This window comes from Vombatus ursinus, unplaced genomic scaffold, assembly GCF_900497805.2.
Source record: "Vombatus ursinus unplaced genomic scaffold, bare-nosed wombat genome assembly UNPS02013931.1, whole genome shotgun sequence".
NCBI lineage: Eukaryota > Metazoa > Chordata > Mammalia > Diprotodontia > Vombatidae > Vombatus > Vombatus ursinus.
Genome location: NW_020953709.1, coordinates 704,374 through 732,290, shown reverse-complemented (window position 1 = coordinate 732,290; position 27,917 = coordinate 704,374). Strand labels below are relative to the sequence as shown.

At 58.0% G+C, this 27,917-nt stretch overlaps 1 protein-coding gene across 4 annotated transcripts; it reads left to right on the top strand.

Annotated features, from left to right (window-relative positions):
* Positions 1 to 358: 358 nt before the first annotated feature.
* INCENP (inner centromere protein) lies at positions 359 to 26,620 on the top strand. Of its 4 annotated transcripts, none has more exons than XM_027858881.1 (19): positions 359 to 422; positions 5,196 to 5,340; positions 7,050 to 7,163; positions 7,823 to 8,589; positions 11,915 to 11,966; positions 13,549 to 13,591; positions 13,829 to 13,937; positions 14,810 to 14,861; positions 16,036 to 16,159; positions 16,257 to 16,391; positions 16,946 to 16,957; positions 20,353 to 20,462; positions 20,583 to 20,700; positions 20,800 to 20,919; positions 21,653 to 21,804; positions 22,786 to 22,849; positions 23,041 to 23,163; positions 24,753 to 24,903; positions 26,067 to 26,620. In XM_027858881.1, the coding sequence occupies exons 2-19, from the start codon at positions 5,204 to 5,206 to the stop codon at positions 26,279 to 26,281; spliced, it is 2,598 nt and encodes an 865-aa protein (XP_027714682.1). In that variant the 5' UTR covers positions 359 to 422; positions 5,196 to 5,203; the 3' UTR covers positions 26,282 to 26,620. The 4 variants fall into 4 exon arrangements, with proteins under 4 accessions (XP_027714682.1, XP_027714681.1, XP_027714684.1 ...); XM_027858880.1 differs by having other exon boundaries at positions 16,036 to 16,168; XM_027858883.1 differs by lacking the exon at positions 16,946 to 16,957.
* Positions 26,621 to 27,917: the final 1,297 nt, after the last annotated feature.

Below are 27,917 nucleotides of genomic sequence, written 5' to 3'. Positions count from 1 at the left end.
CCGCAAGGCACGCCGGGACTTGTAGTCTTCCCCTCCCCTCAGGTGCGCCTCTAGGGCCAAAAGCGGAAGCAAGCGGCCTTTGCGTTGACCGGCCCCCCCATGAGCGTTGACTGCCACCCGCGTGGGCCAATAGGCGCTCGGTTCGGCGCCAGCCGCGCGGCGATTGGCTGGTCGTCCGGCGGCGGCCCGGCCCTTCCCACCCGGGATTGGCCGCGTCTTCGGTTTTGAAAGTCGTCACTTCGCCCGCGCTTCACTGCTGCGGCGGCTCCGGTTGCGGCAGCGGCCTCTGCACCGGGATCGGGGCGCCGGCCGGAGCGGCGGGCAGGCGGAGGGGCGCGAGTCCGGGCCGGCGGCGCCTTCGAGCCACAGCGGGGGCCGCAGGACGCGGAGCGGAGCGGGCCGGGCCGGGTGGAACGAGCCAGGTGAGGTTGCGGCCCCCTCCCCCCTCTGGGAGGCCCAGCTCGCGGAGGCGCGTCTACACCACCCCAACCCCCTCGCGCGATGACAGCCTACGAGCTGCGAGGGACTTTTTGCAGACGGGGAAACTGAGGCAGGCCCTAGCGCCCCCAGCCCACGAGGGGGCGAGGGGGCGAGCCAGGGGGCAGCCGAGGGCGGGGGTGATTCTGGAGCCCCGGGCAGGCCCCCCTTCCTGCCCTCTGCAGCCTGGCCGTTGCCTCGATACCCGCACCTAGTGGGTGCTTCGCGCGGCTCGTGGCCCGACTGGCTGCGGGTGTCAGCTGCGCTGCGGGCCTGGGGCGGGGCAGACAGTGCGATGCCTGGGCAGGCGCCCGAGGCCGGACGAGCCGTCACCGCTGGAAGGGAGAGGCCCGCGCCCTCCTCCGCTGTGCGGTGCGGGAGGCGTGGGACGCCGGGAAGCTCACTCTTGTGTCTGCCTCTGATCGGAGGCGGCCTGGGTGCCGGGGTCTTCTGGGCCAGGCTGCTCTTCTTCGCTCAGGGATTGATTCTCGGTGCGCCCCCGCAGAGCAGCCCCCTTCCTCCGCGTGGGCTCCAGGCTCCTTGTTTCTCGTTAAGTCTCTGATCGCCGCTTGACCCGCTGCCCGGCCTCGCTTCGGACGCCTGGTCAGAGGGTGGCCTTACTGGGGGCTTGTGACTGGGGCCACACTGGGAGGGGAGGGGGGCTGAGGGAGGGTCCCCCCCCCCGGCCTGGCTTCCTGCATGCCGTCCCGTCCCTGCCAGTAAGTGGGGCTCTGCTGGGGAGGGCAGCAAGGGTAGGGTCCCAGGGAGAGCTTTAGAATACTTGCCAGCTGCCCTTGGCCTTGGATGGACTGGTCCAAAGCCGTCCATCATCGAGCCCTGTACTGGCCCCCAGGCAGGTGCAGGTGCTGACAGTGGTTTAGGAGCCAGACCCCAAGTTATTTATGGTCTTAGGATGGGGCCTGCCTGGCCTGGGGTTGTTTTCATTGGGGGGGCAGGGGGAGAGAAGCCTCTGAATGTGGATGAACTTAGTAATTAAAGCCACATCCTTGTAGAGGGAGGATTTTCCTACAGCCACTCGTTTTTTTTCCTAGTCACTAATTTAAAAAAACTTTGTGTTGTTTTTTTTTTTTTTTTGCACCAGTCATTTCTTAATACCATTCACAATCTCCCTGCCCCCCCCCAAAAAAAAGCCCCAACTGTGAGTTCTATTATGTTAAAGAAAAAAATGAAGCAAACCAGACTGACAGGCTGGCCAGACTTCGAGACACAGCAGTCCACACCTAAAAACCCTCACCTTTCTTCTGTCAGAACTTTGCTGGAACCAAGATTGGGCTTTGTGTGGAATCTGAATTGTGATGTCTTTCCGGGATGTTGTTGGAGTGATCCATTTCTCCGGGCGGGCTCTTTCAGATCGAACACACCCGCTTCCCTCTCTTCCCTCCTCCTTGGGCTTTGGGGGTGTTTCCTCAGAGGTCACTTGTGTCTTCATGTCACGCCAGAAGCTCAATCCTCTGTTGTAGTATCTCCCCCCCCCCCCATACCCTTAATGCCTCTGGAGGTATTGATGACCTGGTTCTCTGCAGGGATAGGGATTAAATCTGTGAGTGCATTGGTCTGGGGGACTTCCCAATGAGGCAGCTCCCTCTACCAATGCAGGTTGCCCCTTTGCTGTAATCTGGGAGTTTTGAATGGTTCAGTGACTTACCCAGGGTCACACAGCCAGGATGTCTGAGATTGGATTCAGCCCTGGTCGTCTAGCCAGACAGAGGCCACCCCTCTCTAATAGGTCATACTGCCTCTTCTCTAGAGTTGCTGATTTTAAAGAATTTAATAAGACATTTGCCAGAATTTTTTTCCACTTCAAAGATCTCGAGACTAACTCTCTGAAATATGGCTTTACCTCTGCCATACCTGGTCTCAGACGGCTACATCTCAAAACATCTGGGAACCGAAGAGGTGAAAGACATTTTGGCTTGTGGGGCAGTCTTGTAGAGTAGGGCCTCGAGGAAAAGAAATGAGCATCTGAACGTTAGGCACCCCTACCCCTCCTCTAACAGATGAGGAAACTGAGGCGCAGAGATGGGGACATGACTTGCCTGAAGTCACATGAGTAGTAAATGGCAAAACCAGCCAGCTTCGACGTCTCAATCCTCCAGCTCTGAGGCCGGACCCTCACGCCTTGCCCACCGTCTCTCTCTCACTGGCCCTTCTCTCACCAACCCCCATGGAATTCTGCAACCTCAACAATCTACCTGATGCCTAAAGGGACAGTTGCTTTTGAAGGTTCCTTGTTGGCTTTAGTGGTCAAGAAATGGCCAAAAAATGGGGCCTGGGAGCCCGAGGTGTGATAAGGTCTCCCTGGTGTGGCCACAGACCCGTTGGTAAGCATGAGCGGGGCAGGGATGTGTTTAGGTCCGAGTGAGGGGAGCATCTCTTGTCTGGCCAGGGGGTCGGATCCCCAGGGGAGGCCTGGCCGGGCTGTGGTTTCTTGGCTGGTTTTTTCTCCTTCTGATGAAATGCCTCCCATAGAAGGCACGTGAACAACCACCTTTGTTTGTCCCAGGGACCCCACAGACAGTTTGATCAGAGACCCCAAAGGCTGAGAGGAATCTTTGTCCCCCAGATGTCCCTGAAGGGCTTGGCCTGGCTCCTTACACTCTTGTCTGTATTAGACTGACGTGTGTGTGTGTGTCTGTGTGTCTGTGTGTGTATGCACGCGCGCATGTGTATCAGAGCTCCCCTGTTAGACCACAAGCTCTGTGAAGGCAAGGATTGAGTCGCTGTTCATCTTTGTCACTTGTGGGCTTGAGTATCAAATGTTGGCTCTGTGTCAGATACACTGGGGCAGCAAACACCACCCAGGCCCAACCTCCCTCCCTGGCACCTGTCACAGTGTTTGTGGCCCTCCATCTGGCCATCGGGGGGTCCCATGTTGGGGCTGTCTCCTCCTAGGGGGCTCGGTGCCATGTTCCCTCAGCTGGTGGCACGGCGGATAGAACTCTGGGCCTGGAGTCAGAAAGACCCGAGTTCAAGTCTGTCTTCAGACGCTTACTAGCTCTGTAACCCTGGGCAAGTCACTGAATTTCTGTCTGCCTCAGTTTCCTCAGTTGTAAAGTGGGAACAGTAATAGCACCTATGTCCCAGGGTTGTTGTGAGGACCAAGGGAGGTAATATATGTAAAGTGCTTGGCAGACTTTAAAGCATTTTAAATTTGTTATTATCAGTAATAATAATGGATCTGAAGTCCCAAACCCCTTTTGCAGCCAAGGGTTTTGTTCCCGGTCAGGCTTGGGATGGGTGTGCAGACCTGTCTGATCCCCTCTCTACACCCCCCAGACCCTGTTACGTTCTGGAATTAAGGGCTCGCCTTGCTAATGAGACCTGCTGACCTCATGTTGGGGCTGGTATTGACGTGAGTCATCAGGGAAGAACCCTGGCAGCATTATCTGCCTTCGCCCTAGTTTGGCCCTTTGTGTGTGTTCCTCTCTGCGCCGTGGGCTCTTCCTGTGCCGGATGGGTCAGCTGGTGGCTTGCATCCCCTCTAGCTTGAAATCCAGGCATTGAATTGAATGGAATTGATCAGAATGAGGAGGGGGCATTTTGACATTGGTGAGTGGTGGTGCGATGGGTACGAGGCTGGTCTGGAGAACAGCAGACCAGCAGAGGGAGGGATGTTGGTTCTTGCAGATTCTGCATCCACAGGGCAGCAGCATGAAATGACCGTGTGGGCTCCTCCTGACACCCCTGAACCCTCCCCGGGGCAGGCCTGCCCGAGTCCTTAGCCCACACCTTGGTGAGCAGGGAGCTGCATTTTGGGGGTAAAGCACACGAGGGAGAATAGTGCCAGCCTGCCATCCAGGCCGACCCCACCTTAGTTAGCAGGTCTGCCCCTGCCTCCAGATCCAGAGATCAGACTGAGGGCCAGCAGAGACCTCAGCAGCCAGTGATTTCTGACCCATGTGTGAAGGCAGAGAGTAGGAGAGGTGAGGTGTGACCTCCGGGCCTCTCCCCTCAGTACTCTCTTCCTTGCCCCAGCCTCCCTCCCTGGGGCCCCAGAGGTACCCTCCACTGGCTCCTGCAGCCAATCGCCAAGCCTCTTATTAAGCGCCTTCTCCTGGCCAGGCATCGTCCTGGGTGCTGGGTGCTGACCTCCCAGCTTCTGCCAAGACACAGAAATGAAATGGGACTTGTTGAAGCCTCTGACAGCTTGACAATTTTCAGATGACAAATAGGAAGGGAGGGAGGAAGGAAAGGAGTGCCAGGCTGCAGATACAGGCAAGCAAAGCCAGTGCCTGCCTTCACGGGATGCTTATATTCTTATGGGGGAGATAACACATACAGGGAAGTGGTCACCAGGCTGGCTTGTTGATTGACACATCCTTCCCAGGATGAGTAGACTTGATTTTATAACGTGGTTTGATTCCTTAGAAACATTCAGCCTTTCCGATATCTCCGGTCTGCAGGAAGGGTGAGGGAGGGGAGAATGTGGCCCAGGCAGAGGGGCAGACTTGGGACTTGGGCTGGGGAAAGGGAAGTTCACCAGCATGGGCAGACATCAGAGGGTCGAGACTGCTGCTGTAGTGAATCCGGGTGTTCTTGGCATCCCAGGAAGCTGCCAGTGGGTAGTGGGCTCAGGGTGGAGGGCTGGATGTGGCCTTCAAGGCTGGGTCTGAGCACTCCGGGACCTGCTCAGGTGACCCAGGTTGAAAACCCTGAGCATTATAATTTTTCCCTTCCCTTCTGTTCTTATGCTGCAGGTGGAACCATGGGGACCACCATGGGCTCTGCGAGCATCCTGGAGGTCTGCAACACCAAACTGGTGGAATTTCTGTGCAATGTGGACAACAAGGATATGGTGTGGCTACAGGAGATTAAGGAGGAAGCCCTGAAGATGTTCTCCAGGTAAGGCCAGGGCTGGGGAGCCCACCTGGGGCAGCAGCAAAGGGCTGGTGGCCCAGGGCCCGGGATACTGGGCAAAAACTGACAGAAACAAACATGTAAAGATGGGGGACCTTATGGGGAACCTCGCCCCCGTAGCAAAGCAGAGCCAGAGGAGCCGAGAAAGTGCACATGAGCAAAAGAAGCATGCTCGTCGTGGCCCATTCCACGCCTGCCAAAGTTCTGCCTATTTGGGGGTGTTTTCCTTCCTTCCCCTCCCCTCCTCTCCTCTCTCTTTCCTTTCTTTTCTTTTTTCCTTCCTTCCCTCCTTCCTTCCTTCTCTTCCTCCTCCTTTCCTCCCTCCCTCTGTGCCAGGCATTGCACAAAGCCCAGAGTGTGAGACGCTCTCTTCTCTGTGGAATGGATCTTGTGTTCTGCAGGGATCTGACCAGCCTGAGCGCCTCCCTCCCCTCCTTCAGTGTCTGGCTTCCCCAGGGCATTGCTAAGCGCTGAGCTCGCAGTTGCTGTGGGGACCATTCGATGCTGGGAATGCCAGTCTCAGATTCCAGAATTCCTTGCTGCTCTCCCTTCCCCCCCTTTTCTCTTCTCAGTCTTGAGCTTCTCCCTAGCCCCCACTCTTGGGCTCTGCCCTCCTCGTCCTTGAGTTAGTACTCAGCACACCTGCCAGGTGGGGAGGGGTGATCTCTGAGCTGGAAGGATGGAAGCCGGGCAGGGCTCTTCATTCTGCTGATGGGAATCCTGAGGTCATAAACATCAGAGTGAAATTTGAACCCAGGGTCTCTGTCTTCCCTGGAGCGTGCAGCCTTCCTCAGTGTGGGCCGTGGGGGTCCCTGGCGGGGGAGGAGGCTGCCAGAGCGGGGCTCTCCACATCCTTGTTCCCCCGACACGGATGAGGGATCGACCAGATTTGGGCATCTTAGGGCGACCTAAGTACAATTCAGGCTAAAGGGACTCTTCTGGCCGTGCCCAAAGCTCAGTTATCTGGAGCTTCAGGGTAGGCAGGTGGTAGGTGCTGTTATCATCCCCATTTTATGGGGTCACACGGCTGCTAAGTGTCCAAGGTGAGATTCTAACTTGGGCCTTCCTGACTCCCAGTCCAGCACTCTGTGCTGCTTAGCTGCCCTCTGTGTGACGGCACCTGTGGGGAAACGTGCCCCAAGTCCCAGACAGACTTTGAGCCTTCAGCCTGTCAAGGACCCAAAAAGAGCCCTGGGCTTGGAGACGGAAGAGCTTGAGCGAATCAGGTGACCTCCCTGGGCCTCAGCTTCTTATCTTTTTTTCTTTTTTTTAGTGAGGCAACTGAGGTTAAGTGACTTGCCCAAGGTCACACAGCTAGTACGTGTCAAGTGTTTGGTCTGAGGCTGGATTTGAACTCAGGTCCTCCTGACTTCAGGGCCAGTGCTCTATCCACTGCGCCACCTAGCTGCCCCGCTCAGTTTCTTATCTTTAAGATGAAGGATCTGGCCTAAATGGACCCCCCCAGCTTGGGTCCAGGTCTAACCTCTGAACACTGTAAATCCAGAGGGCTGGGTTCGGCAGAACCCCTGGTATGTAGGTGAGGCTGGCGCATGGGGGTAGAGCGGGAGGAGATTTGCCCTCTTTTCTGACGAGCAGGAAGGCCCAGCGGCTCTTCCAGGCCGAGGGGGCCGTTGATGGGGAGGTGACCAGTTTAGATATTCTGTGACTCTTCCTTTCTCCTCTTTGCCCCTCAGTGACTTCAGTGTGGAGCCTGAGCTGATGCCCAAAACGCCATCTCAGAGAAACCGCCGGAGGAAGAAACGGTTTTCCTCTATTCAGGATGAAAACAGGCCCCCAACCAGGAAAAGGTAGGTGTGTCCTGGGGCCCAGGCAGGACAGTGGAGACAGGCCCAGGTTTGGTGTCAGTATCCGGCTCTGCCCCCCTCAGACGTGACACCTCCCTAGACGTCTGTAAACAGGGGGCTGGGCTAGAAGCCTCCAGGCCCCATCCATTAAAATGGCGGTCCTGTGATAACTGGTAGAGCGCTTAGCGCTGTGCTTGGCACTGTGGGAAATATGGAGGGAAGGACGAGATGTCGAGGGGAGAGGAGACCCCAACAAGAAGCCAGGGCAGGGCCGGGGATGATGTTGGTGCTGGCAGCAGGCCCTCAAGAGGGCCATGACCATGGATTTGGAGCCGGAAGGGCCGTTGGAGGTCCTCGCGTCCAAGACCCTCATTTTTACAGATGAGAAAAGCGAGGTAAACAGGTCAAGTGACTTGCCCAGAGTCATCCAGCTGGTAAGTGTCTGAGGCTTTGAGGAGTTGAGCTCGAGCCTTCCTGACTCCAGGCCCAGCGCTTTATCCGCTGCGAGCTCCGTGAGGGCAGGGGTGGTGTTTTTGCCTTTCTTTGTATCTTGAGCGCTTAGCACATGCCTGGCACATGGCTGTAGACTGACCAACAGGCCTTCCTGGATTGGCGGTGCCTACGGCCGTGGTCTCAGGGCCCCTGCTGTCCTCCTCCTGCAGGTTGTCCCGCCGCACAAGCCGAAGGAGCAGTCAGCACAGCCGCAGGCTACTTCGGAGCAAAGACAAGCTGGAGAGGCTGGTCCTGGTGGCGGCTGAGAACGGCTCCATCCCTCGTGGGACCCGAAGCCAAGCGGTGGCGGCCCCCTCGCCCCCTGACTCCCCCACGGTGCTCCCCCAAAAGCCCGGGAACCTGCCATCGGTGGGTAAGCTCGTGCCCGTCGTGGAGATCAGCGTCAGCGAGCAGCGGAGTGCCGAGAAGTGCCTGACGACCCGCAAGGCCAGGCTGGCTGACAAGAAGCTCTCCTCTGTCCTCAGTTTGGGCTGCGATGATGAATCAGTGCCAAAGAAGCAGGCAGAAAGCCTCCCCAAGCCAGCGCCAGAGACCTCCTCGGTGGTGCCCGCTGAGGTGCCTGAGCTGAAAGCCACGAGGCCGGCTCTGTCTGTGGCCAAACTCCGGATAGCCCGGCCAGCATCTCCCGAAGATGCGGTGCCCGCAATGACTGAGCTGGCCGGGGCGCCCTCTTCTGCAGGAACACGGCCGCAGCCAGAGACTGAGCTCCTCCTGAACTTGCCAGAGAGCCCCCGGACCCCGACGGGCTCCCACTGTGACCGGCGGTCGGTGCGTAGGAGCCTGGTGCGCAAATCCTCACAGGCCCACAGGGTCTCCTTGCTTCATAAGTACTCCATGGTCCCGAAGCGGATCAGCTCCGCCCGACGGTCCTCCAGGAAGCTGGCACAGGAACCGGCAGCCTCCAGCCGCATCATCTGTGAGTTGTGGGGCATTTCCTGGGCGCCAGAGCTCAGTCCCTTTGCCTGCCTCAGCCCGTCTGCCCTCCTCTGCCTGGTTTTGGCAAAGGTGGGGGTGCCCCAAGCCCTCCTCAGGTTCCTGGGATGTCTGCTCAGAGAGGGGATTACAGGATTGAGGAAGGGCTCCTAGAAGAGAAAGTGGGAAGGACTGGGGGACCGTCTGAGCCCCCCCCTTCCTGTGACGGATGATGGAAGTCACTGTGGGAGGGCCGGCCCAGCCGAGGACAGGGCAGGTACCATCTCCCAGGGTGGAAAGCTTTGTGTTGGACCTGGCGGCGTCTGGTTCCTTGTGTCCGAGAATCACCTGATGAAATTCCGAGGGGGTTGTCATAGGCCCGGTGGGTCCTAGATGGTCCTGACCTGGGAGGCCTTAGCGGCTGAGTGACTACTGGGCAGAGTCGCCTTTCTTGGCTCAGTTTACCCATCTGTGAAATGAGAATGATCCTACCCGTCCGATGGGGTTGTGAGGATGAGGGTGTCGGCGAGCTCCTTGGACTCTCTTGTGGTGAGGGGGAGGGCAGAGGACTCATGCCCACGTCCTATCATGCATCCTTCGTAGAGTGCCCTCCCTGTCTGCTGGGGAGCCTGCCCATCACTCCCTTCAGCGTCCCATAGGGTCCTGGGATGCTCAGGCCACCTGCCTAGGGGCCTCTCCTTGATTTCAAAGGGGAAGGCGGTTTAGGAGGCCCGCGTTGGGGACGAGGCCTGAAAGGAAGGTCAGAAGGCTGGCAGAGGTCTCCTGACTCTCTCCAGCTGGGAGCCTTTCACTGAACCACCCTGCCTGAGACGGTCAGGTCATCATTTCAGGAAAGAGATTTTTAAGCCCCATGTTAAGAAGCAGGTTGATTTAGAAGGGACCACAGAGGAACAGTCTCGCTGTGGTTCTGAGGCCTGAGGGACAGAGAGGGTCGGTCTCAGCTCAGTCTGCCTCTTCTCCAAGGGTCTGTCCCAGAAACAATGCAGAAGCAGCTATGAAGTCCATGCTTTGGGGCCCTAGGAGATTTCTTGGGGATTGGGGACGGGCCTATCCTAGGTAGGTAAGAGCTCGCTGTTTGAGCAGCGGTGGCATGGGAATAACAGGAGAAAAGAAGGAGAGGGAGTGTGTCTGACAGATTAGTGCTGTTATTGGGTCGTTTCAGTCGTGCCTGACTCTCTGTGACCCCATTTGGGGTTTTCTTGGCAAAGGTACTGGAAGGGTTTGCCATTTCCTTCTCCAGCTCATTTTACAGATGAGAAAACTGAGGCAAACGGGGTGAAGTGACTTGCCCAGGGTCACATGGCTAGTAAGTGTCTGAGGCCAGATATGAACTCAGGTCCTCCTGATTTCAGGGCCTGTGCTCTATCCGCTGCTCCACCTAGCTGCCCTGGTTAGTACTGGGGAGACCCAAATTGCAGGTGTTTTAAGTGCTCGAGGGCCCTGGCCCAATGCGAGGAGAGAGAGAAGTGAGGAAAAGTGTAGAGCAAAAGCTCCCTGGGAAGATAAATCCAGTCTGACTGAAGCTCAAGCCAGCCCTTTGCATGTGCAGGTTTTGGAAGGGATGGCAAATGCTCAGGGTCCCAGGAGCAGCATCTCTGTGGACAAGGAGGCCTTTCCGCAGGCGTCGGGGATGAGGCAGGGAGCGTCAAGTCGGTCCACACCAGATAAGGGCCCTTTGGGATTCTGGATGTTGGGAGCTGAGCTAAGAGGGCAGTGATCTGGAGAAAGCCAGAGATGAAGTAGAAGGAAGCCTGGGCTGGCCACTCCCCGCCTGCATGTCCTTGGCCATGTCACTTTTCCAATGTGGGCCTTGGTTTTCCTGTCTCTAAAAGGGCAAGGCTAGACGAGGTCAGCTTGGAGGCCCTGGCTATGTCCAAACCCGGTGATCCCAAGGGGAGGCAGGGAGTGGTTTGGGACGGCTCCAGATCTGGGGTCGTCTCTTGGCTTGCGTTTCTTTTTTTTTTTCCTTTCATTTCTTTTTCTTTTTTTAAAATTTATTTTGATTTATCAACAATCACTCCCATAAGCTTTTGAGTTTTAAATTTTTCTCCCCCTCCCTCCCCAAGATGGCGCACAATCTGATGTAGGCTGTTCATAGACATTCCTATTAAACATGTTTTCACATTAGTGATGTTATAAGGAAGAATTAGAACCAATAGGAGGAACCACCAGAAAGAGGAAACAAAACAAAACAGAAGGAAAAAATAGCAAACAGTCTGCTTCGATCTGCGTTCAAGCTCCATAGTTTTTTCTCTGGATGTGAGTAGCATTTTCCATCATGAGGCCTTTGGAGATGTCCTAGATCCTTGCACTGCTGAGAAGGGCTACTGGCTTGCGTTTCTTGCTGTTTGGCCTTGAAGGTGTCTTCCTCCTCATCGACTGGGCAGATACTGCAGTTCAGAACAGCTGCCTGCACTCTCCTCTCTGGCTCTTCCCTCCCCTAGGCGGGTAGGAGGCTCTGGGCCAGTTAGGTGAGCTAGGCGACCACTCCTCTCATTTGAGGGTGGGGCCTTTTGGCTCTTGTGTCATGGCGGTCCAGGATGGAGAGGGCCAGAAGGGCCCGTTACACCATCTCTGTCAGCGGTTCTCCTCCCTTTCTTGGCTCTTAGAGCCGAGGAGTCGCCGCACCCTGACTGGGGAGGGTGGCAGGTCTACGAGAGTGGGCCCCATCCAGTTTGTGACCCCACCCTGCCCCCAACGAGGGCTTGAGAGCCGATGACTTAGGCCGACGCCTTTGTTTGGCAGGTGGGGGAGCTGAGGCCTGGAGACAGCAGGGGTCTTGGTGCAGTTTTCCCAGCCAGTACATAATGGTCCTGGAGCTTGAGCCTGGTTCCTTTGACTCCCAATTTAGAGCTCTCTCCACAAGACCACATGGTCCCGAGGGGGACTTCAGAAGGGTTAGCAGGGAGAATGGAAGGTGAAACCTGGGAGGAACAGGTCTCCCGAATCCCTGCCGTCCCGGGCCGCAGAGGCAACTGGGCTTCTTGGGAAAAGAACCGAGTGGTTTCCATCGGATTTGTGATTGTGATTAATAAGCATTTCTGTCACACCTTCGAGATGCTTCCTATACATTATCTCATTTGACCCTCCCAGTATCACCTGTGAGTAGGTACTATAGGTGTTACTATCTCCATTTTACAGACGGGGAAGCTGAGGGTCAGAGGGGGAGGGTGACTTGATCATGGTCAAACAGCTATTGTCAGGTCAAGGATTTGAACCCGGGCCTTTCGTGACCTCAGGTCTCGTGCCCTTCCAGGACATGCTGCTGTTCTCTGACTGCCTGTTTTGTCCTGGATTCTTCCTTTCAGGCCACAGCTACCTGGAGAAGCTCCTGGATGTACAAGTACCCAGGAAAGCCAGGTGAGACACCGACGCCTTTGTCCGTGAGCCATGCTCTGGGTGCAGACAGGGGATCCCTCCTCCTCCTGATGCCCCCGGGACTGGGGACAAAAAGGCATCATCTCAAACGGTTCCGGACCCTTCCAGGAGAAGCCAGAGCTCACCTGGGACTGGCTCGGCTGCTGTGTCCTCCTCGGCCTCTCCAGGCATGGCCACATATGAACTGCACCATGGCCCGTGGCTTGTGCCCACCAGAGGCCAAGAGCGTGCGCTTGGGGCCGCTCGGGGCTCAGGTTGGCCTCCTGTGGTCGCTCTCCCAACCTGGCCACTGTCACCCACAGCTCGGCCTCCCTGGAATCATGACCCCTTCCTGGTCCTCACCACTCCATGGCTGCTTAATTGGCAATCCCAGAATTCCATGTTGAGGAGAGAAGAACAAGGGGGTGGGGACCTGGAAGGCCCTATGAAGACTTATGCTCTGGAGCCAAGGGGAGGAAGGTGGGCGGCTTTTCTGTGACAGTCAGATGCTCACGGCCCCCTGGCCTTGGAGGCCTCTGAAGGACACCCTGTGGGGACAGCTTCCCTCCGTCGCTGAAATGCACCCTAGCTCCCCCTGCCGTGGGCAAGACTGCTGCTGGGAGCTTGGCTCGAGCATTGCCAAGAGCATCCTGGCCCACGTCACGGTGTCCTTCAGGGGCAGAAGAGGTAGCCCAGAGATACCTCTGGTAGCAAATCCTTCCTCAAGCCCCGAATCCTGAACCACAGATTTGTAGGAGGTCAGCATGGGGAAGAGTCCTGCTGGCCCAGAGCAAAGGGCCCTGGCTCCAGAGTCAGAGCTGGCCTTGGGGGGGTGTCGTGGGCTCTGCTTCTGACCTTGCCTGGGCCTCAGTTTCCTCCTCTCTAAAAGGCAAGGGTTGGACTCGTGGCCTCTGAGTTGCCTTTTGTCTCGAAGGCTGTGACCCTCTGAACCCCTTCATTTTACAAGAAGGGAACTCGGAGAGAAAGGCATGTGGCCAGTTTGTGGGAGTGCCCGGCACGGAAGGAAGGCCAGGAGCCTGCCCTGGGAGGGCGGTGGCTGTCGGAAGGCCCCCTCCCCCGCCCCCTGCGTGGTGGTGGGCAGGGCCACCCTCCCAGGGAGGTGTTGACCCTTCCCCAGTGGGTGGTGCTGCCCGTCCCTGCCCAGCCTCCTCTCCTTGCCATTATAGTGGCCTCCTCGTTGTTCTCTGTGCCTTCCTTAGAGCCGTCAGCCCCCTGCTCCCGAGGCTCGCTGCCTCCAGGATCAAATAGACTCCAGCTTGTCCTTTAAGGCCCAGCAGCCTCTGACCTTGTGCCCTCTTGGCAGGCTTTCTGCACCTTCCTCCCGGGTCCAGCCCAGCCAGCCACCTCACCACTCCCCTCCAAACAGAGTTCTGTTGCCCATCCCCATACATTCCCCGCGGCCAGTTTTTCCGAGGCCCAGGGTGTGGGTGATGAGCTGGATTGCTCTGCCTGGGTCAAGAGAATGGAGCTTCCTGGTGATGAGGAGACGTGGCCTCCCTGGAGCTCACTCCTCCTGGTGTTTGGGGGCTGGGCTCTTCTTTACACTTTCTCTGTTTCCTTTCAGCTCTGAAGAGGACTTGGAGCATGCCACAGAAACCGAGCAGGAGGTAGGCAGGGCTCAGGGGAGAGGAGGGCAGGCAGCGGAAGGGCCCCTGGCCGTGTGCTCTTGGCCTCTGGCCTAGCCACCAGAGGCAACCTCTTCCTGCAGTGTCATTCCCTTAAACAGACTGATCTTTTTCTGCCTTGCGGGGGGAGCCCTGGATCAGGGCCTGTGTTCGTCCAAGCTGTCTCATGGGGAAGGGAGGTGGCCAGAACACAGCCCAGCGCTCTGCCCTTGCCTGCAGGCGCCCGAGGGCACCAGGAGGACGCTGCGCCCTCGCAACGCCCACAAGATTGCCATCAGCACCCCGAAGGCCCAACCAGAGTCTAGAAGCCAAGCAGATGGCGACGGCGGTAAGGCCTTCCTGGGGTGATGGGCCGTGAGAAGGAAGCAGGACCTCTGGGGTGGCACTTGTCTCCCTGCTGCCTTCTCCTTGAATCTGTTCCTCCTTTGTGTTTGCTGGAAGGGAGTTAAACTGAAGCTGATGGAGCATCTGTCTCTGGTCCTTAGTTTCCTCACTTCTAAAGGGTTGTCAGAACAGATGCTCACCTGAGGGCCGTCCCTTTAGGGGCTAGCCCTGGCAGGCGCAGGCCGGGAACAGCTGACCTGTTACGTCAGCAGAGGATCACCGGTAGTCTCAGACCCGGAGGGAAAAGCTTGGCTTTTCTCTAATTAAGGCAGTTGATATGTCTGGAGGGTGAGGGGTTGTACCTCAGGGAGGAAGGTGTGGAGGAGGAGGAGGCCTGAAGCCGGGCAGGGCAGTCACCCTATGTGGGCCATTGTGGAGAGGGGCCGGCAGCAGCCAGCCCTAGCATGACCTGCAAGGCGTGGGCTCCAGCTTCTAGCTGTAGCATGGGAAGCCAATGAGGGAGAGGTTCATGAGCCAAGGAAGGAGTGGGGTGGGACCGAGGGGAAGGAGGCCACTTGAGGGGCTGTTCGGGGGGGCCGGGGATGGCGTGGCAGTGTTTAAGGGAGTTCTGTTTGGGAGGAAATGGGGAGTGGCCCCTCCGCACCCAGCAGCCCAGTGGTTTGGCTCTAACCTCGGCTCCTCAGCAGGCTCTTTGGGGTGAGCTCCCCTCTCCTGCTCACCTGCCAGCTGGGGCGTCACTTGGTTAACACTGAGTTAGCTCCCTTTGTGCCCCGAATCTGTGGCGAGGATCTAACACAACAGCGGGGGTGAAAGGCTCTGTGTAAGGGAGGCCTCCCTTGCCTTGTTCCGCCACAGAGAGCAAGACGTACCAAAGCGAAGAGCCCAGGGAGCCGCCCCAGAGCGTCAGGTACGATGACCGGGGGGCACCGTGAGCGCGAGCTAGGGAGGTGGCGGGTAGGGTGCTGGGGCAGGGACCGGGGGGAGGCCAGCGACCCGGGCAGCCCATGGTGGCATCCAGAGGGGGCCCGCGGACCCTAACGCCACCGTGTACCTCAGGCAATTTGTGCCTCCTCTGCGCCAGGCACCAGGCTGGGGGCCTGCCCTCGGGGCCCCTCTGAGAGCCCCCACACGAGCTCGGCTTTTGGGGGGAGACCCTGCTGGGACAGACAACCTCAGAGCCGAGCTTGGGGGCGTCGAGGCATTCCAAAGAGCCGTGATCTCTGCCCCGCCCAATGCATCCTGACACATGTAGTTTGCTTTTCACCTCCAAAATCACTTTTCTCAGAATCTCCGTTTAAGAAGAGTCTGGTTCATGGGGCAGGTGAAAGGACAGGAAGGGGCAGTCCCCTCAGCTCTCTAGACCCACGGTGCGACTTTAGGCAAATGACTTCTCTGGGCCTCAGTTTCCTTCTCTGTAAAATGGTTGGATAGGATGGTTTCTGAGGGCCCTCCTGGCTCTGTCTTCGTGAGGCTCTGCTGGTGGCAACGTGATGGGAGACCCAGCTTTGACGGGCAGCTCGGGGGAGGGGGCGGGGTTCGTAGTAGAGAGGGGGGTGTCCTCTCCCTCCTCAGATGAGCTTGTACACATACATGCACACGCGCGCACACACACATGCCTCTCTATACATTCCCCAGGAGAATGTGAGCCTCTCGAGGGCAGGGCCTGTTTCGTCTTTGCCACTGGAGCTTCAGAACCTAGGACAAGCCTTCTTTATGGAGGAGACGCTTGTCAAAGTTTTGTTCGATTTCATTGAGAATTTATGATTGTGTAGTAGTGGGTGTTATTTCTCACCCTCTGTTGGCATCTTCTCCGCCTGCTAGATTGGAAGCTCCATGAGGGCAGGCAGAGACTGCTTCACTGTGTCCCACCCCAGGCCCAGCACAGAGCCCTCTGGGAGTGGGCCCCTGGGCCTCTTGAGGTGGTGACTGAAAAGGTGTCCCAGGCCTAGAAAGCGGTGTGGGGATGAAGCCGACACCCCACCCGTCAGGCCCGCCCACTCTGAGCTGAGTGGGAGGGGCCGGGGCTGGGGCCCTTGTCATCCCGCCCAGGCCCTCATGGGCGCCGCTCCTGCCCCTCACAGGCGGAAGAGGAGCTACAAGCAGGCTGTCAGCGAGCCGGGTGAGAACGGGGACCACATGGACGACGACGAGGTGCTCACTCCTCCTAGGACCAAGACTCCCTCCCCCGTCTGCCCTCCCAGCAAGGTAAGGCAGGTGAGGCACGCTCGCTCTCCTGGGGTCAGCAGCTGCCGCGTCATCATCACGCCCACGCCTTCGTCCTCCCCTCTGTCTCCCTTGGCAGGTGGTGCGGCCCCTGCGGACCTTCCTACACACGGTACAGAAGAATCAGATGCTCATGACGCCCACCTCGGCTGGCCGCACCAGCGTCATGAAGTCGTTCATCAAGCGTAACACTCCTCTCCACGTGGATGCCAAGGTCAGTGGTGGGCAGGGGGCAGCCAGGAGGGAGCCTGCTCTGCCTGGCCTGTGCCTGGGAGTTCCACAGGACAGCTGGGAGTGCGGTTTGGGGTGGCGACCTTCCCGGAGAGCTGGGGGGTGCCGTGGTCCAAGCAGCGCCCGTAGCTGAGCCAGAGGCCTGGTGTGACTCTGGAAGAGGTGGCCCTGGTCCTGGCACTCTAGGCCCAGGCAAAGAGCTGAGCTTCCACTTCATGCTCCCTGTGGGTTGCATACAGAATAGTCTTAGGAGAGTAGCTTAATTAAACGGCGTATCTTCCCCTACCCGTAGTGTGTATGACGATTAGGTGAAGCTTGGACCACTCTGCTTAGCGTGTCGGAGGCTTGAGGGGAGTGGGGCGAGAGGAGACGGCTGGGTCAGAGGTCGGGGAGGCCAGCAGAGCCCCTCCCCTCATGGGCAGGGTAGCTACAGGCTGCTGGCTGGGTCATTTATGGCCAGGGCTGTGTGCGTGGTGGGGGTGTCTGCGGTGGCTGAAGGAGTTAATGCGGGCTTTCCTCCTTGTCTCCTTTACACAGGGCGGTTTTGTCGTAAGTAATCCACCCCCCATCTTAGTACTGTAGCCACCCATCCCTGCCCTCCCTACTGGACCACTGCTTCCTGACGTGCTAGAATCACTTGTTCAAACACTAACTTTGTGAGTGTGCCAGCAGAGTAACTCCCTGGGGAAGGGGGCCCCCGAAGAGGCCGAGTTGCTGGCTCAGGGTCACCCAGCAAGTCCGTGCAGGGCTCGTCCTGCGGATGCTGGCCCCACACAGACGAGCCGATCGGGGCGCCTCTTTGCACTGTCGTCAGCCACGATGCACTCCCCGACCCTCCTTGATATCGAGGCCTCAAGCCTGGGCTCTCACCAAGCAAGGAACAAAGTGGCCCCCTGGCCTGCCCTGCCCCCGATTTTTCCCCGGCCCGTGGCTCGATGGTAGCCGACAGTGCTCCCCGCTGTAGGATGGTAGAACTGACCTTGTCACCTAGTGTTAGTGAGAAAGGCTGTGTTTTCAAAGTCACGTTCCTAATTCCCAGAGTCTCTGAGTCCTCGTTAAGGAGGTCGGACCTTCACTTTCAGTTCAGTCTAACAAGCACGCCTGCTGTGGCGTCCCGGCCTAGCCTTGAGAAGCTGACACTCATTCCGTGGGACCTTCTGGCCAGTTGATTTTGAAGGTGTGGGATTGACTTGCCTTTGGACATGAGGTGGGGGCAGAGCCATGAGACAGAGCTGGGGTAATGAAGGCACAGGGAACCTCGTATTAGAAGTCCAAGTGGACTTGGCATCTTGGGCAGAGATGGCCCAGCTGCCGTCAGCAGCCTCTGGGAATCAGGAAAGTGCCCACGAGAAGCAGGGCGGGCGGCCTGTATCTCCGTAACTTTGTGTTGGGGTCTGCGCAGGCCCCCCGTGACCACCTGGGGGTTCTGCCTGCGGGATCCCCTCAGCCTGAGGCTGGAAGGTGGTTGTCTGGGTGTGTCTCTCCTGCTCACCTGCATTAGGGCGCTCGGGGATAGGCTCCTACTGGCCTCCTTGGCCACTTTCTGAGAAAGTTCAGGGCCATCCCTACTGTCCAGGTGAGACAGCAGGCTGCCTTGGAATATTTAGATGCTTCCTCCAGGGACAGCATGTTCTAAAGACCCAAAAAAACCCAGCAGGTGGCTGAAAGGAATCAGTGAAACTATTTTCATCCCTCTGGGAACGGGGGGTTCCCTGCTTTGGAGCCTCGGGAAAAGGGGAAGGCAGTTTTGTCTGAGGGGGGGTGACGTCCCAGTTCTGCTCCAAGGAGACCTTTGTCTCATGATGACCCCCTGAGCTGAGCTTGGGGGAGATTGCAGCCACCTGCCTCAGCATCCCAGGGAAGGCAGTTTGCCCCAAGCTTTCTGCTTAGGGAGGGCCAGAGGATTTCCTGGGCATGGAAGACCTGAGGTCAAGCATTGCCTTTGATTGATTGTGGTGTCATGGGCGGATCATGGGAATTCCCGCACCCTGGGCAGCTTTCTGAGGCTGGTAGAGAAATGTCATTGATGCAGAGAGGTGGAGGGAGGTCCCACGCTGGGAATTCTCACGGGGCCTGAAACCCCCACCCCCAGTTTGTCATTTAAATGTGCTGCAAGGAGCAACTGCTTAAAGCAATTCTGGCTGAATCCTTTCAGAAAGGATTTTTGTTTCATAAATTCAGGGATTTTTATAGATTCAATTTGGTGAAAATTGGCTATACCTGATTTTTTTTTGGAAAAAGAAAATCCAGTTTTGTCAGTTATCCCTAAAATGCTGTTCTCCCGTTGTCCCGCTTCCCGCTGTTCCACTTGCTACAAGCTGAGCAAGCCGGCTGATTTGGGAGGCTTTGGCCTTGGCCCCAGGAGCCTGAGGGAGCATGTGCCTTAAAGCATCGGGGCCCTCAGGCTCTCCTCTGTTGTACCTCAAACACTCTGAGTTGGCCTGGCTGAGCTGGGGGTGACGTTGCTCTTCTCCCTTGAGCTCAGGCACTTCTGATGCTCTGGGAGCAGAGCTGGGCTGGCCGCCATCTTGGGAACTCTGATGGGGCCCACTCGGAGGGAAAGGGGAGAGGAGCCCAAGCTCCCGGGGCACGTCACTTCTAGAGAAGCTTTCTCCCTGGAGAAGTGGGGAGGGAAGTGGACCCTGGCAGCAGCCCATTTGTAGGCTCTTTCATTGCCCGGTTCTTGGAACCCAGGGGACTTTGGGGAGTTGGCAGTGATGTTCTTGTGGAAAACCTCAGATTCCCCCATGCCATTAGAGAGGGAGCAATCCCTCGGCTGGTGTCTGCGTGGTGAGCTAGGGAGGTTATCGAGCCCTCGGTTCTGCCAGAGGTAGGCATTCCCTCCGCAGCTTCCTGACAGACAGTCATCTGTCTAACCTTTACTCGAACACCTTAGAGCAGCGGGGAGCTCACTGCATCACAGGACAGGGAGGGTGTCTCTGATTGTCAGCATGATGCTTGCCCGCAGTAGACCCCAAGGAAGTGTGCATTGAGTTAAATTAGAAAGCTCTGTTTTGTGTTCCCGTTGGCCTCCTCCTAGGTCCTGCCATCGAGGCCTAGCAGAGCTAATCCCTTCTGTGCGTGACACCCCCTCTTCTCCCTTCCCCCCTTTCTTTAGCTCCGTACACCCATTCTTCGTAGGATAGATTTTTCAGGCCTGGCTCGGCCAGCTCTTCTCGGGCCTTCCTCAGAAGGGGTGCCCAGAACAGCCTGGCCAGGGAGGCCCTCGGGGGCTCTCCCAACACACTGGGACAACATCTTCTTTCTGCTCACATGGCCGAGGGCTGTGAGCGCCACTCCCTGCCCCTTCTCCTGGTCCCTTGCAGACACCTAGGGGGCTGCCACCCCCTCGGGCTGGCAGGTCCACTGGCATTGATCATTCGGCCACACCGCCAGATGAGACTGTCCCCAGCTTCTCGGGGTCTGAACGCCGGCTCACTGCATCCTGTGTGTGCGGCCTTGGCAAAGTGCCTTCCCCCTCTGGATCAGCGGTCCCCCGATGTTGACTGGGGTCACCAAGAGAACCCAGGGCAGCCCCAGGCCTCGGTTTCTGTACAGCCACAGTGGGAGGGATGTAGGTGAAGGACAATGAGCCCATTCTACAGATGACAAATCTTGGATGTCAGAGAAGGGGAGCAGTGGTCCCAGGCCACCTGGCCGGTTAGGGGCTGAGCCGGCCCTGGGAGGCCACACTGGCAGGAGACAGGGCACTCACGGTGCCCACAGCTTCCCTTCCTTTGGCACCGTTCACATCAATAACATTTGTTACAGCAGATGGAGAGGCAGCTGGCCTCAGAGCTGTGTTCAAGTCCTGCCTGGGACACAGCCCCTCTTGTGCTCCAGGCGGCTGGGGTGGAGGGGAGGCCAGGGGGACCCAAGCCTCTGCTGGCGCCTGCCCATCTCCGCCGCTGCCTCACAGCCCGGCCCGGCCCTTCCATCCCCAGGAGAAGGAGCGGCAGCGGCTGGAGAACCTGAAAAGGAAGGAGGAGGCCGAGCTGCTGAGGAAGCAGAAGGTGGAGGAGGACAAGCGGCGGCGCCTGGAGGAGGTGAAGATGTGAGTGCCCCGCCCACTCCCTGGCCTGGCCCGCCACTCGGGCCCCTGTGGAGGCCTTGGGGGAGGATGGAGGGGGCTCTCCAAGCCCGGGCACGTGTCCATTCCTCCTCGTCACCCCAGGAAGCGGGAAGAGCGCCTTCGGAAGGTCCTGCAGGCCCGCGAGCGGGCGGAACAGCTGGAGGTGGAGAAAAAGAGGCGCATTGAGCAGAAGCTGGCTCAGCTGGAGAAGAACGAGAAGGTCAGTGGCGGCCCTGGGCCGGGAGGCGCTGACGGTGCTGGGCTGGGTGGGGTCCCGACCTCCTGACCTGACTGCTGACCGGCTGGGCGGCTCCGGCAGGCAAAGGAGGAGCGGCTGGCCGAGGAGAAGGCCAGGAAGAAAGCGGCCAAGAAGCTGGAGGAGGCGGAGGCCCGGCGGAAGCAGGAGGAAGAGGCCAGGAGGCAGAAGAGGCTCCAGCAGGTGAGCCCAGTGGGCGGGGATGGAGGCCCTGGCAGGCGGGAGCGGGGCTGGCCATCCTCAGGGCTGAGACAGGCCCCTTCCCCTTCCCTGGGGGGGCAGCTAGCTGTGCTGGGCCTCGAGTCAGGAGGACCCGAGTTCAGATCCAGCCTCCACACTTAGTAGCTGTGTGACCTTGGCGAGTCACTTCACTGCTGCCTGCCTCAATTTCCTCTTCTGTAAAATCCCATTAGCCTCCAGAATTGTGGGTAAGGAACAGAGGAGAGGACCCCAGTGGAGCACCAGAGAAATGCTGCAGGGCCCCGCCCACAGAGGGGGAGGGGCCTAAGAGAGAAAGACCCTGACGGCGCTCCGCCCCCCAGGAAGAGGCGGCTTGGGCTTCTTTGTGGGATGAGTGTCCCAACCTCTCTGACCTGTATCTGAGGGGGAGGGGGGGGCCTAAGCCCAGCTGTTCTTTGGCCCAGAATATTCATTCTGTAGTCAAATGTGGGTGGTTTGCTGGTCCTATTTTGGAATCCACAAGGATGGCTCTTGTGCACCCACTGCTTTTAGAGCTGGAAGGGACCTTGGAGGCTGTTGAGAGCAGCCCCCTCATCTTATAGAGGGGTAGGTCAGCCTGATCCGTGCCAAGCCCAGCCCTCTGGCTGCCCGGGGAGCTGCCCGGGCCTGTGCGGTGGGGAGCCGGGGGCCCAACCTGGCCCGGCCTGACTGGGCTTCGTCTCCTTCCCACCTCCAGGAGGAGGAAGATCGCAGGTACCAGGAGCAGCTGCAGAAGAAGAAGGAGGAGGAGCAGGAGCGGCTGCGGAAGGTGGCCGAGGCCCGCAGGATCGTGGAGCAGCAGAAGCAGCGGGAGCAGCAGCTGGTCCTGGAGAGAGAGCAGGCCGAGCGGTGAGGGCCCGTCCGCCAGACACGCCTCCCCCGCCTCTGCGTGGGCCAGAGAGACTGTGGCTGGGTGGGTGTGAGTGGGTGTGAGAGAGGCTGAGCATGTGTGTGTGAGAGAGACTGAGTGTGTGTGTGTGTGTGTGTGTGTGTGTGTGAGAGAGAGAGAGAGACTGAGTGTGTGTGTGAGAGAGAGAGAGACTGAGTGTGTGTGTGTGCGTGCGTGTGTGAGAGAGACTGAGTGTGTGGGTATGTGTGTGTGAGACTGAGTGGATGTGAGAGAGATTGAGTGTGTGTGTGTGAGAGAGACTGAGTGTGTGTGTGTGTGAGAGAGACTGAGTGTGTGTGAGAGAGAGACTGGGTGTGTGTGTGTGAGACTGAGTGGATGTGAGAGAGGCTGAGTGTGTGTGTGGGTGTGAGAAAGACTGAGTGTGTGTGGGTGTGTGTGTGAAACTGAGTGGATGTGAGAGAGAGTGTGTGAGACTGAGTGGATGTGAGAGAGGCTGAGCGTGTGTGTGTGGGTGTGAGAGAGAAAGGCTGTATGAGAGACTGAGTGGGTGTGAGAGGCTGAGTGTTTGGGTGGGTGTGAGAGAGGCTGTATGAGTGAGACTGAGTGTGTGTGTGAGAGATTATGAGTATGAGACTGAGTATGTGTGTCAGAGATAGTGTGTGGGTGTGTGAGAGAGAGACACTGAGGGTGAATGTGATCCCAGCAGACTGCTCCCGGGGCTTGAGAAGGCAGCGTGGGTAGCGGGGCGTGTGGGGGATGCTCAGGCCCACATCCTGGCTCCATCGTTTACTCTCAGGGTGGCCTTGAGCACGTCCCCCTTTGCAAATCCTCTGTCCTGCTGCCACCCGCAGGTGGGGCTCGGTGTGCTAAGCCCTGGGGAGATGGCAGACTGTGCCGGGGTGGGGGTGGGATTTGGGCCAGGGTCAGCCCTCTGGTCCGGTTCCTGCTGGTGACTGACAGGTTGGGCTCTTGGTTTTCAGGGAGCGAGCCCAGCGGCTACAGAAGGAGAGATTACAGAGGGAGCTGGAGGAGAAACGGAAGAGGGTGAGGCCCAGGTTTTTGGGCAGGACCTGGGGCGGGCCTTTTGGTCATGGCTGCTGTGTCCCCTCCCCTCCCCCATAGCCCATTCTGAGGCTGCTGCCTCTGGTCTCTCGGGCTTCTAGGGACAGGGCGGGGGTGGGGGACAGTGCCTTGGGCAGCTTCCGGGCCTCATGCACGCTTTGTGTCGGCCCCAGGAGTTGGAGCAGCGCCACGAGCAGGAGCGAAGGAAGCTGCAGGAGGAGCAGGAGAAGAAGGCCCGGGAGGCCGCCACCGCCGGGGCTGCCAACAAGTTCTTGAATGTGACAGTGGACGTGCAGGTGAGGCCCCCCTGTGCAGCTCCCTACCCACCCCTTCTTCCCTGGCAAGTCCCTGCAGGTGCTGGGAGGCGCGACCTGCCCAGAGCCACAGAAGACAGGCTCCAAGGAGTCTCTTAGGCCGCTAGCCAAGCCCACCCTGGGTCCTTTTCCAGTGTTCGGAGCAAGGGGTCATGCAGCCTCTGCTTGAATACCTCCCAAGGATGGGAAGCCCACCACTTGATGGGCCAGCCCACTGCATTTTTGGACAGCTCTGAATGTCAGGGGATGCCCAGAGTGACCCCCATTGCCCCTGGCTCTGCCCTCTGTGGCCTCACCCAGGCTCCCACCCTACATGTGCCATCCCTCAGTCTTCCCTCCTCCTGGCTCAGTGGTCCCAGGTCCTTTGGCATTGGATTGCCCTTTTATGGGGGATGTAGCCTGAGCCTGGCAGTGGGGCAGAGGCCAGAGGCACCAGTGCCACCTCCTGTTTTTGGAAGCCCTGCCCACCTGCCTCTCCCCCGGCTCTCCGGGGAGCCGCATCATTCAGCCGACCCACACTGAGCTTGCTGTCCCCTGAAAGTCCTGGGTCCTGCCCCTTGCAGAGTTGGATCGTTGCATTGACATGAATCCCTGTTTAATTCCATCTTCTCAGTATTGTAACTGGGGTCTGATGATGGCCTGGCACAGTCAGCACCATGTGATGGCTATATCCCAAGGCTGTGTCTGAGACCAGTGGGGGGCTAATGACAAGCAGAGAACACTGCATTGGGGTTCAGCTATCAGCGTGGAGCATTCGCTGTGTGATCTCTTAGCTTCTTTGGGCCCCAGGGTTCTCTTCTGCAAAATGGGATGGGGGGGATAGCCTTAATGACCCCCAAGGTCCCAGGCAGCTCAAACTCTGAACCTCCCCAACATTCTGTGGCGTCAGAGGAGGAGCAGGGAAAGAAAGCCTGGGGAGAACTCTCCAAGGGGAGCTCAGCAGGGAGGGAAAGCCTCCCTTCTGGACCAGCCCGGGGAGCCAGTGGCTCCCTGCCAGCCGCCAGGTTAACCAGGCTCCACAGGCTCGCTTCAGCGCGGGCCAGGCCTTAGCTCTGTCTTTTTTCAGTCAGGAGATGGTCACCGCTCAGAGCTCCCTGAAGGGTTATCTAGGGTTTAGCTAGATAAATCACACCGCGATGAGGCCCTCTCCATCTTCCTCCCCCGTTATCCTCAGTGATCGAGTACTTGGTCCAACAGGAGCTGACAGTGCCCCACTAGCCCTGTGAGGGCCCGCTCACACATTCCCAGAAAACGTGCCTTTGGCCACAAGAGGACTCCTCGCAAACAGTAACTTCTGTCGACATAATTGTCTCTGTAAACATCCTCTCCTCTGAGACTCCCAGCAGTGTTGTGCTAGAGGCAGTGTGACTTCTCCCCATTTTACAGATTAAAAGACTGAGCCTCAGAGTACTGACCTGTGGCCACTCTGGACCTCAGTCTCCCGCATCAGTCTGGGTGGGGTGAGGGGAGGGTTTGGACTGGATCCTCTCAAAGGGTCCTTCCAGCTCTGGCAGCCCTAGGTGCCCTCCAGTGTGGCAGGAAGAGATAAAGAGGTCTCCTTTCTTCTTCAGTCTCCAGCTTGCAACTCTTATGAAATGACCCCCCAGGGCCCCAAGGGGGGCCCCAAGATCAACCCAGACAACTATGGGATGGATCTGAACAGTGATGACTCCACAGACGATGAGACCCAGCCCCGAAAGCCGATTCCTGCTTGGGCCAACGGTAAGTGTGGACCTGACCTCTTGGACAGTTACAAGTGACTTGCCCATTAGATTGGACTCCAGTCTGCTGAGGAGAGCAGTGTGGCTCAATGGCCAGCAGCAGCTTCTGTTTGATCCAGAGGCTGAGCTGGGGAGGGGTGTGCTCAGCCCTGCTGGGCTTTAGACAAGACCAACTAGGAGGACAACTGCTGGTGCAAGTGAGGCCACAAGGGCCTGGGGGAGGTAGAGTGGTGGCCGCAGCAGGACGGTGTCAGAGACGGTGGGCCATGTAGGATGAGAGGGAGAATGCTGAGGTTGTGAGCAAGGCGGGCACTGCCCTCAACAGTAAGAGGGAAGTGTAGACGAGGGGAGAGAGAATTCTGGACGTCGGATATTCTGAGTTTGAGATAGACAGGTAGGACATCCTGTTTGAGATGTGCAGTGTGCAACTACTGGTGATTTGGGACTGGCACTCAGGAGAGAGGTAAGGGCTGGATACATAGGTCTGGGAGTGATCCTCGTAGAGGGTAGCTGAACTCATGGAAGCTGATGAGGTCACCAAATGAGAGTGTGGACAGAAAAGAGGAGAGGGCCAGGAGAGAGCCCTGGGGGATGTACAGACTACAAAGAAGGCTGAGAAGGAGCAGTCAGAGCCAGAGAGAGCAAGGTGCCCGGTGGCGCCATCAGCCGCAGAGACCTGGAGACGATTGTTGGGTCTGGCAGTTAGGTGGTCGCTGGGGACAGTGGCAGTGGGATGGCGAGGCTGGAGGCCGAATTGCAAGGCCTGAGGAGAGGAAGGGGGCGAGGGGGGGGGACTGAGAGTCTGGCTATTGGAAGGTATTCAGCAAAGGGAGGGGAAGAAGAGAGATGCAGCCGGGCGGGCTCTCAGGAGCCTCCTTCAGGAACCAGAGAGACCTGGGAGAGAAAGAAAAGATTAGGGAGAAAGGGGTGGGATTGTTGTGCCTGGAGAGGGCGTGGCTCACTGAGCGGAGGCCCTTTGGGGGAAAGGAGAGCCTGGGCCCGAGGTCAGGGGAGGGAAAGGAAAGTTCTGGCTGGGAGGGCTGCTGGTGCAGTGGGGATAAGAAGGGAAACTTTGGAACAGTCTTGAGGGGGAGTCATCCGGACTTGGGTGGCATCTCCCTGAGCCCCTGTGCTGGCACGACCCCCGACTCTCCCCTGCCCCAGGCACCCAGCTCAGCCAGGCTGTCATCCGTCAGTACTACCAGCCTCCTGACATCGACCAGCTCTTTGGGACCATCCTCAGTCCAAAGCTGGAGGACATATTCAACAAGAGTAAACCGCGTTACCACAAGCGCACCAGCTCTGCCGTCTGGCATTCCCCGCCTCTGCCAGGGTCCCGGGCCCTTATGGGCCTGTCCTACGGCCTGAAGAAGCCCTGAGGAGGGGGCAGGAAGGCCCCTCTTGGCCATCCTGTGGATTCAAAGTGACTGTATATGTTTTTTATATGTTTATTGAGGTTTTTTAGTGTAGGCAAGCAAAAGGTGAGCTTGGCACCAAAGGCCTTTCTAGAGCCGGGCTGCCTGGCCGCAGTGGGAGCGGGGACTGGGGGCCACAGAGACCTAGACCCCGAGATGCTGTGGGCGAGCTTGAGGGAGAGCGGCGCTCATAGCGCCCCACGGCCGAGCTGGCAGCCCCCTACCTGTACATAAGTGCTGGGTAGCTAGCTGTAGGCTGATGTTGGGCTCCAATGTTTTAAGGTTAGATTAATAAAATGTATTTTCTGGGGCGTGATGTGGAGTTCTTGCCTTTGGGAAGGTCTTGGTGCTTGGTCAAGGAGCCCTGAAACCTGGCCTGGGCCGTCAGTGGTGCCAAGGCTGGTGGGACAGATGGAGTTGTGGGCTTGAGGAGGCCGAGTTCACCCGGTGCCTGGGCTGGCACTGGGGTGAGACGGCTGACCCCTGGCAGCGCTCAGGGAGCAACCGAAGGTTCTGAGATGCCTTTCTGCCCTGACAGCCCGTGTTCCAAGGATCTGTGCAACTCTGCCTTTCTATGGCCCTCCCGGCCCTGACCTTCCGCGTCCCGCATTCTCTGGGCCCTCCCGGCCCTGACCTTCCGCGTCCCGCGTTCTCTGGGCCGTCCCTCCCAGTTTGGGCCACATGTGAGTCTGAGAGGCCCAGAATTGGCCGAAGGGCAGTTGGGTGGCCACAGTTCGGTGGGAAATGTTCAGAAACTCTTCTGATCTTACAGAGAGTGTGGCTCGAATGGGGGCCCCTCGGGCTGCAGCATCCAAACTCTGAGATGCATGTGCCCTGCTGGGGCAGTCTCATTGCATCCCTTACAACCCTGGGAGGTAAGTGCTATTATTATCCCCATTTTCCAGCTGGGGAAACCAAGTCAGCAGCAGCTAAATGACGTGCCCAGGACCGTGTGCAGCTAGTACATGTCTGAGGCAGGATTGGAATTGGGGTTTTCTCAACTCCGAGCCCAGCGCTCTCTTCATCTGGCTGCGGACACTTCCTACCTGTGTGACTCTGGGCAAGTCACTTCACCCTGCTTGCCTCAGTTTCCTTATCTGTAAAATGAGCTACAGAAGGAAATGACAAACCATTCTAGTATCTCTGCCAAGAAGATCCCAAATGGGGTCACAGAGAGTCGGACACAGCTGAACAATGCGTTATGTTAGGGCGATGATGGAGTGCTTCGTGGCATGCAGTGGGCTTCACCTGCATTTGTGAGAACAACTATTCCCATTTTAAATTGCGAAAAATGAGGCCTCGACTGCCTTCACCACCTCAAGGTCCAGAAGTGGGGCTGGATCTTGAACCCGTCCTTCTGACCACAGAGCCAGGGCCCTTGGTATGATAATAGAGTGTTTATGTGGGCTTTCTGTAGTACGCCATCGCCTCCTGTCTGAGCCAAAGAGCCCATGGGTGCTATAGGTAAGGAAAGGGCAGTGCCACTCTCCGGCCTTGCAGCCCTTGTCTTGGCATTGATCTCCTCTTTGGGGGTTATCTTCTTTTTTAAAAAAATTCAGACACTTACTAGCTGTGTGACCCTGGGCAAGTCACTTAACCC

Bases quoted from the DNA above. Each gene is read 5' to 3' on its own strand.
- INCENP (XM_027858880.1), top strand. From the start codon at position 5,204: ATGGGGACCACCATGGGCTCTGCGAGCATCCTGGAGGTCTGCAACACC. The intron at 7,164-7,822 runs GTAGGTGTGTCC...CTCCTCCTGCAG, and splicing joins AGGCCCCCAACCAGGAAAAG to GTTGTCCCGCCGCACAAGCC. The intron at 23,164-24,752 runs GTGAGGCCCCCC...TTTCTTCTTCAG, and splicing joins ATGTGACAGTGGACGTGCAG to TCTCCAGCTTGCAACTCTTA.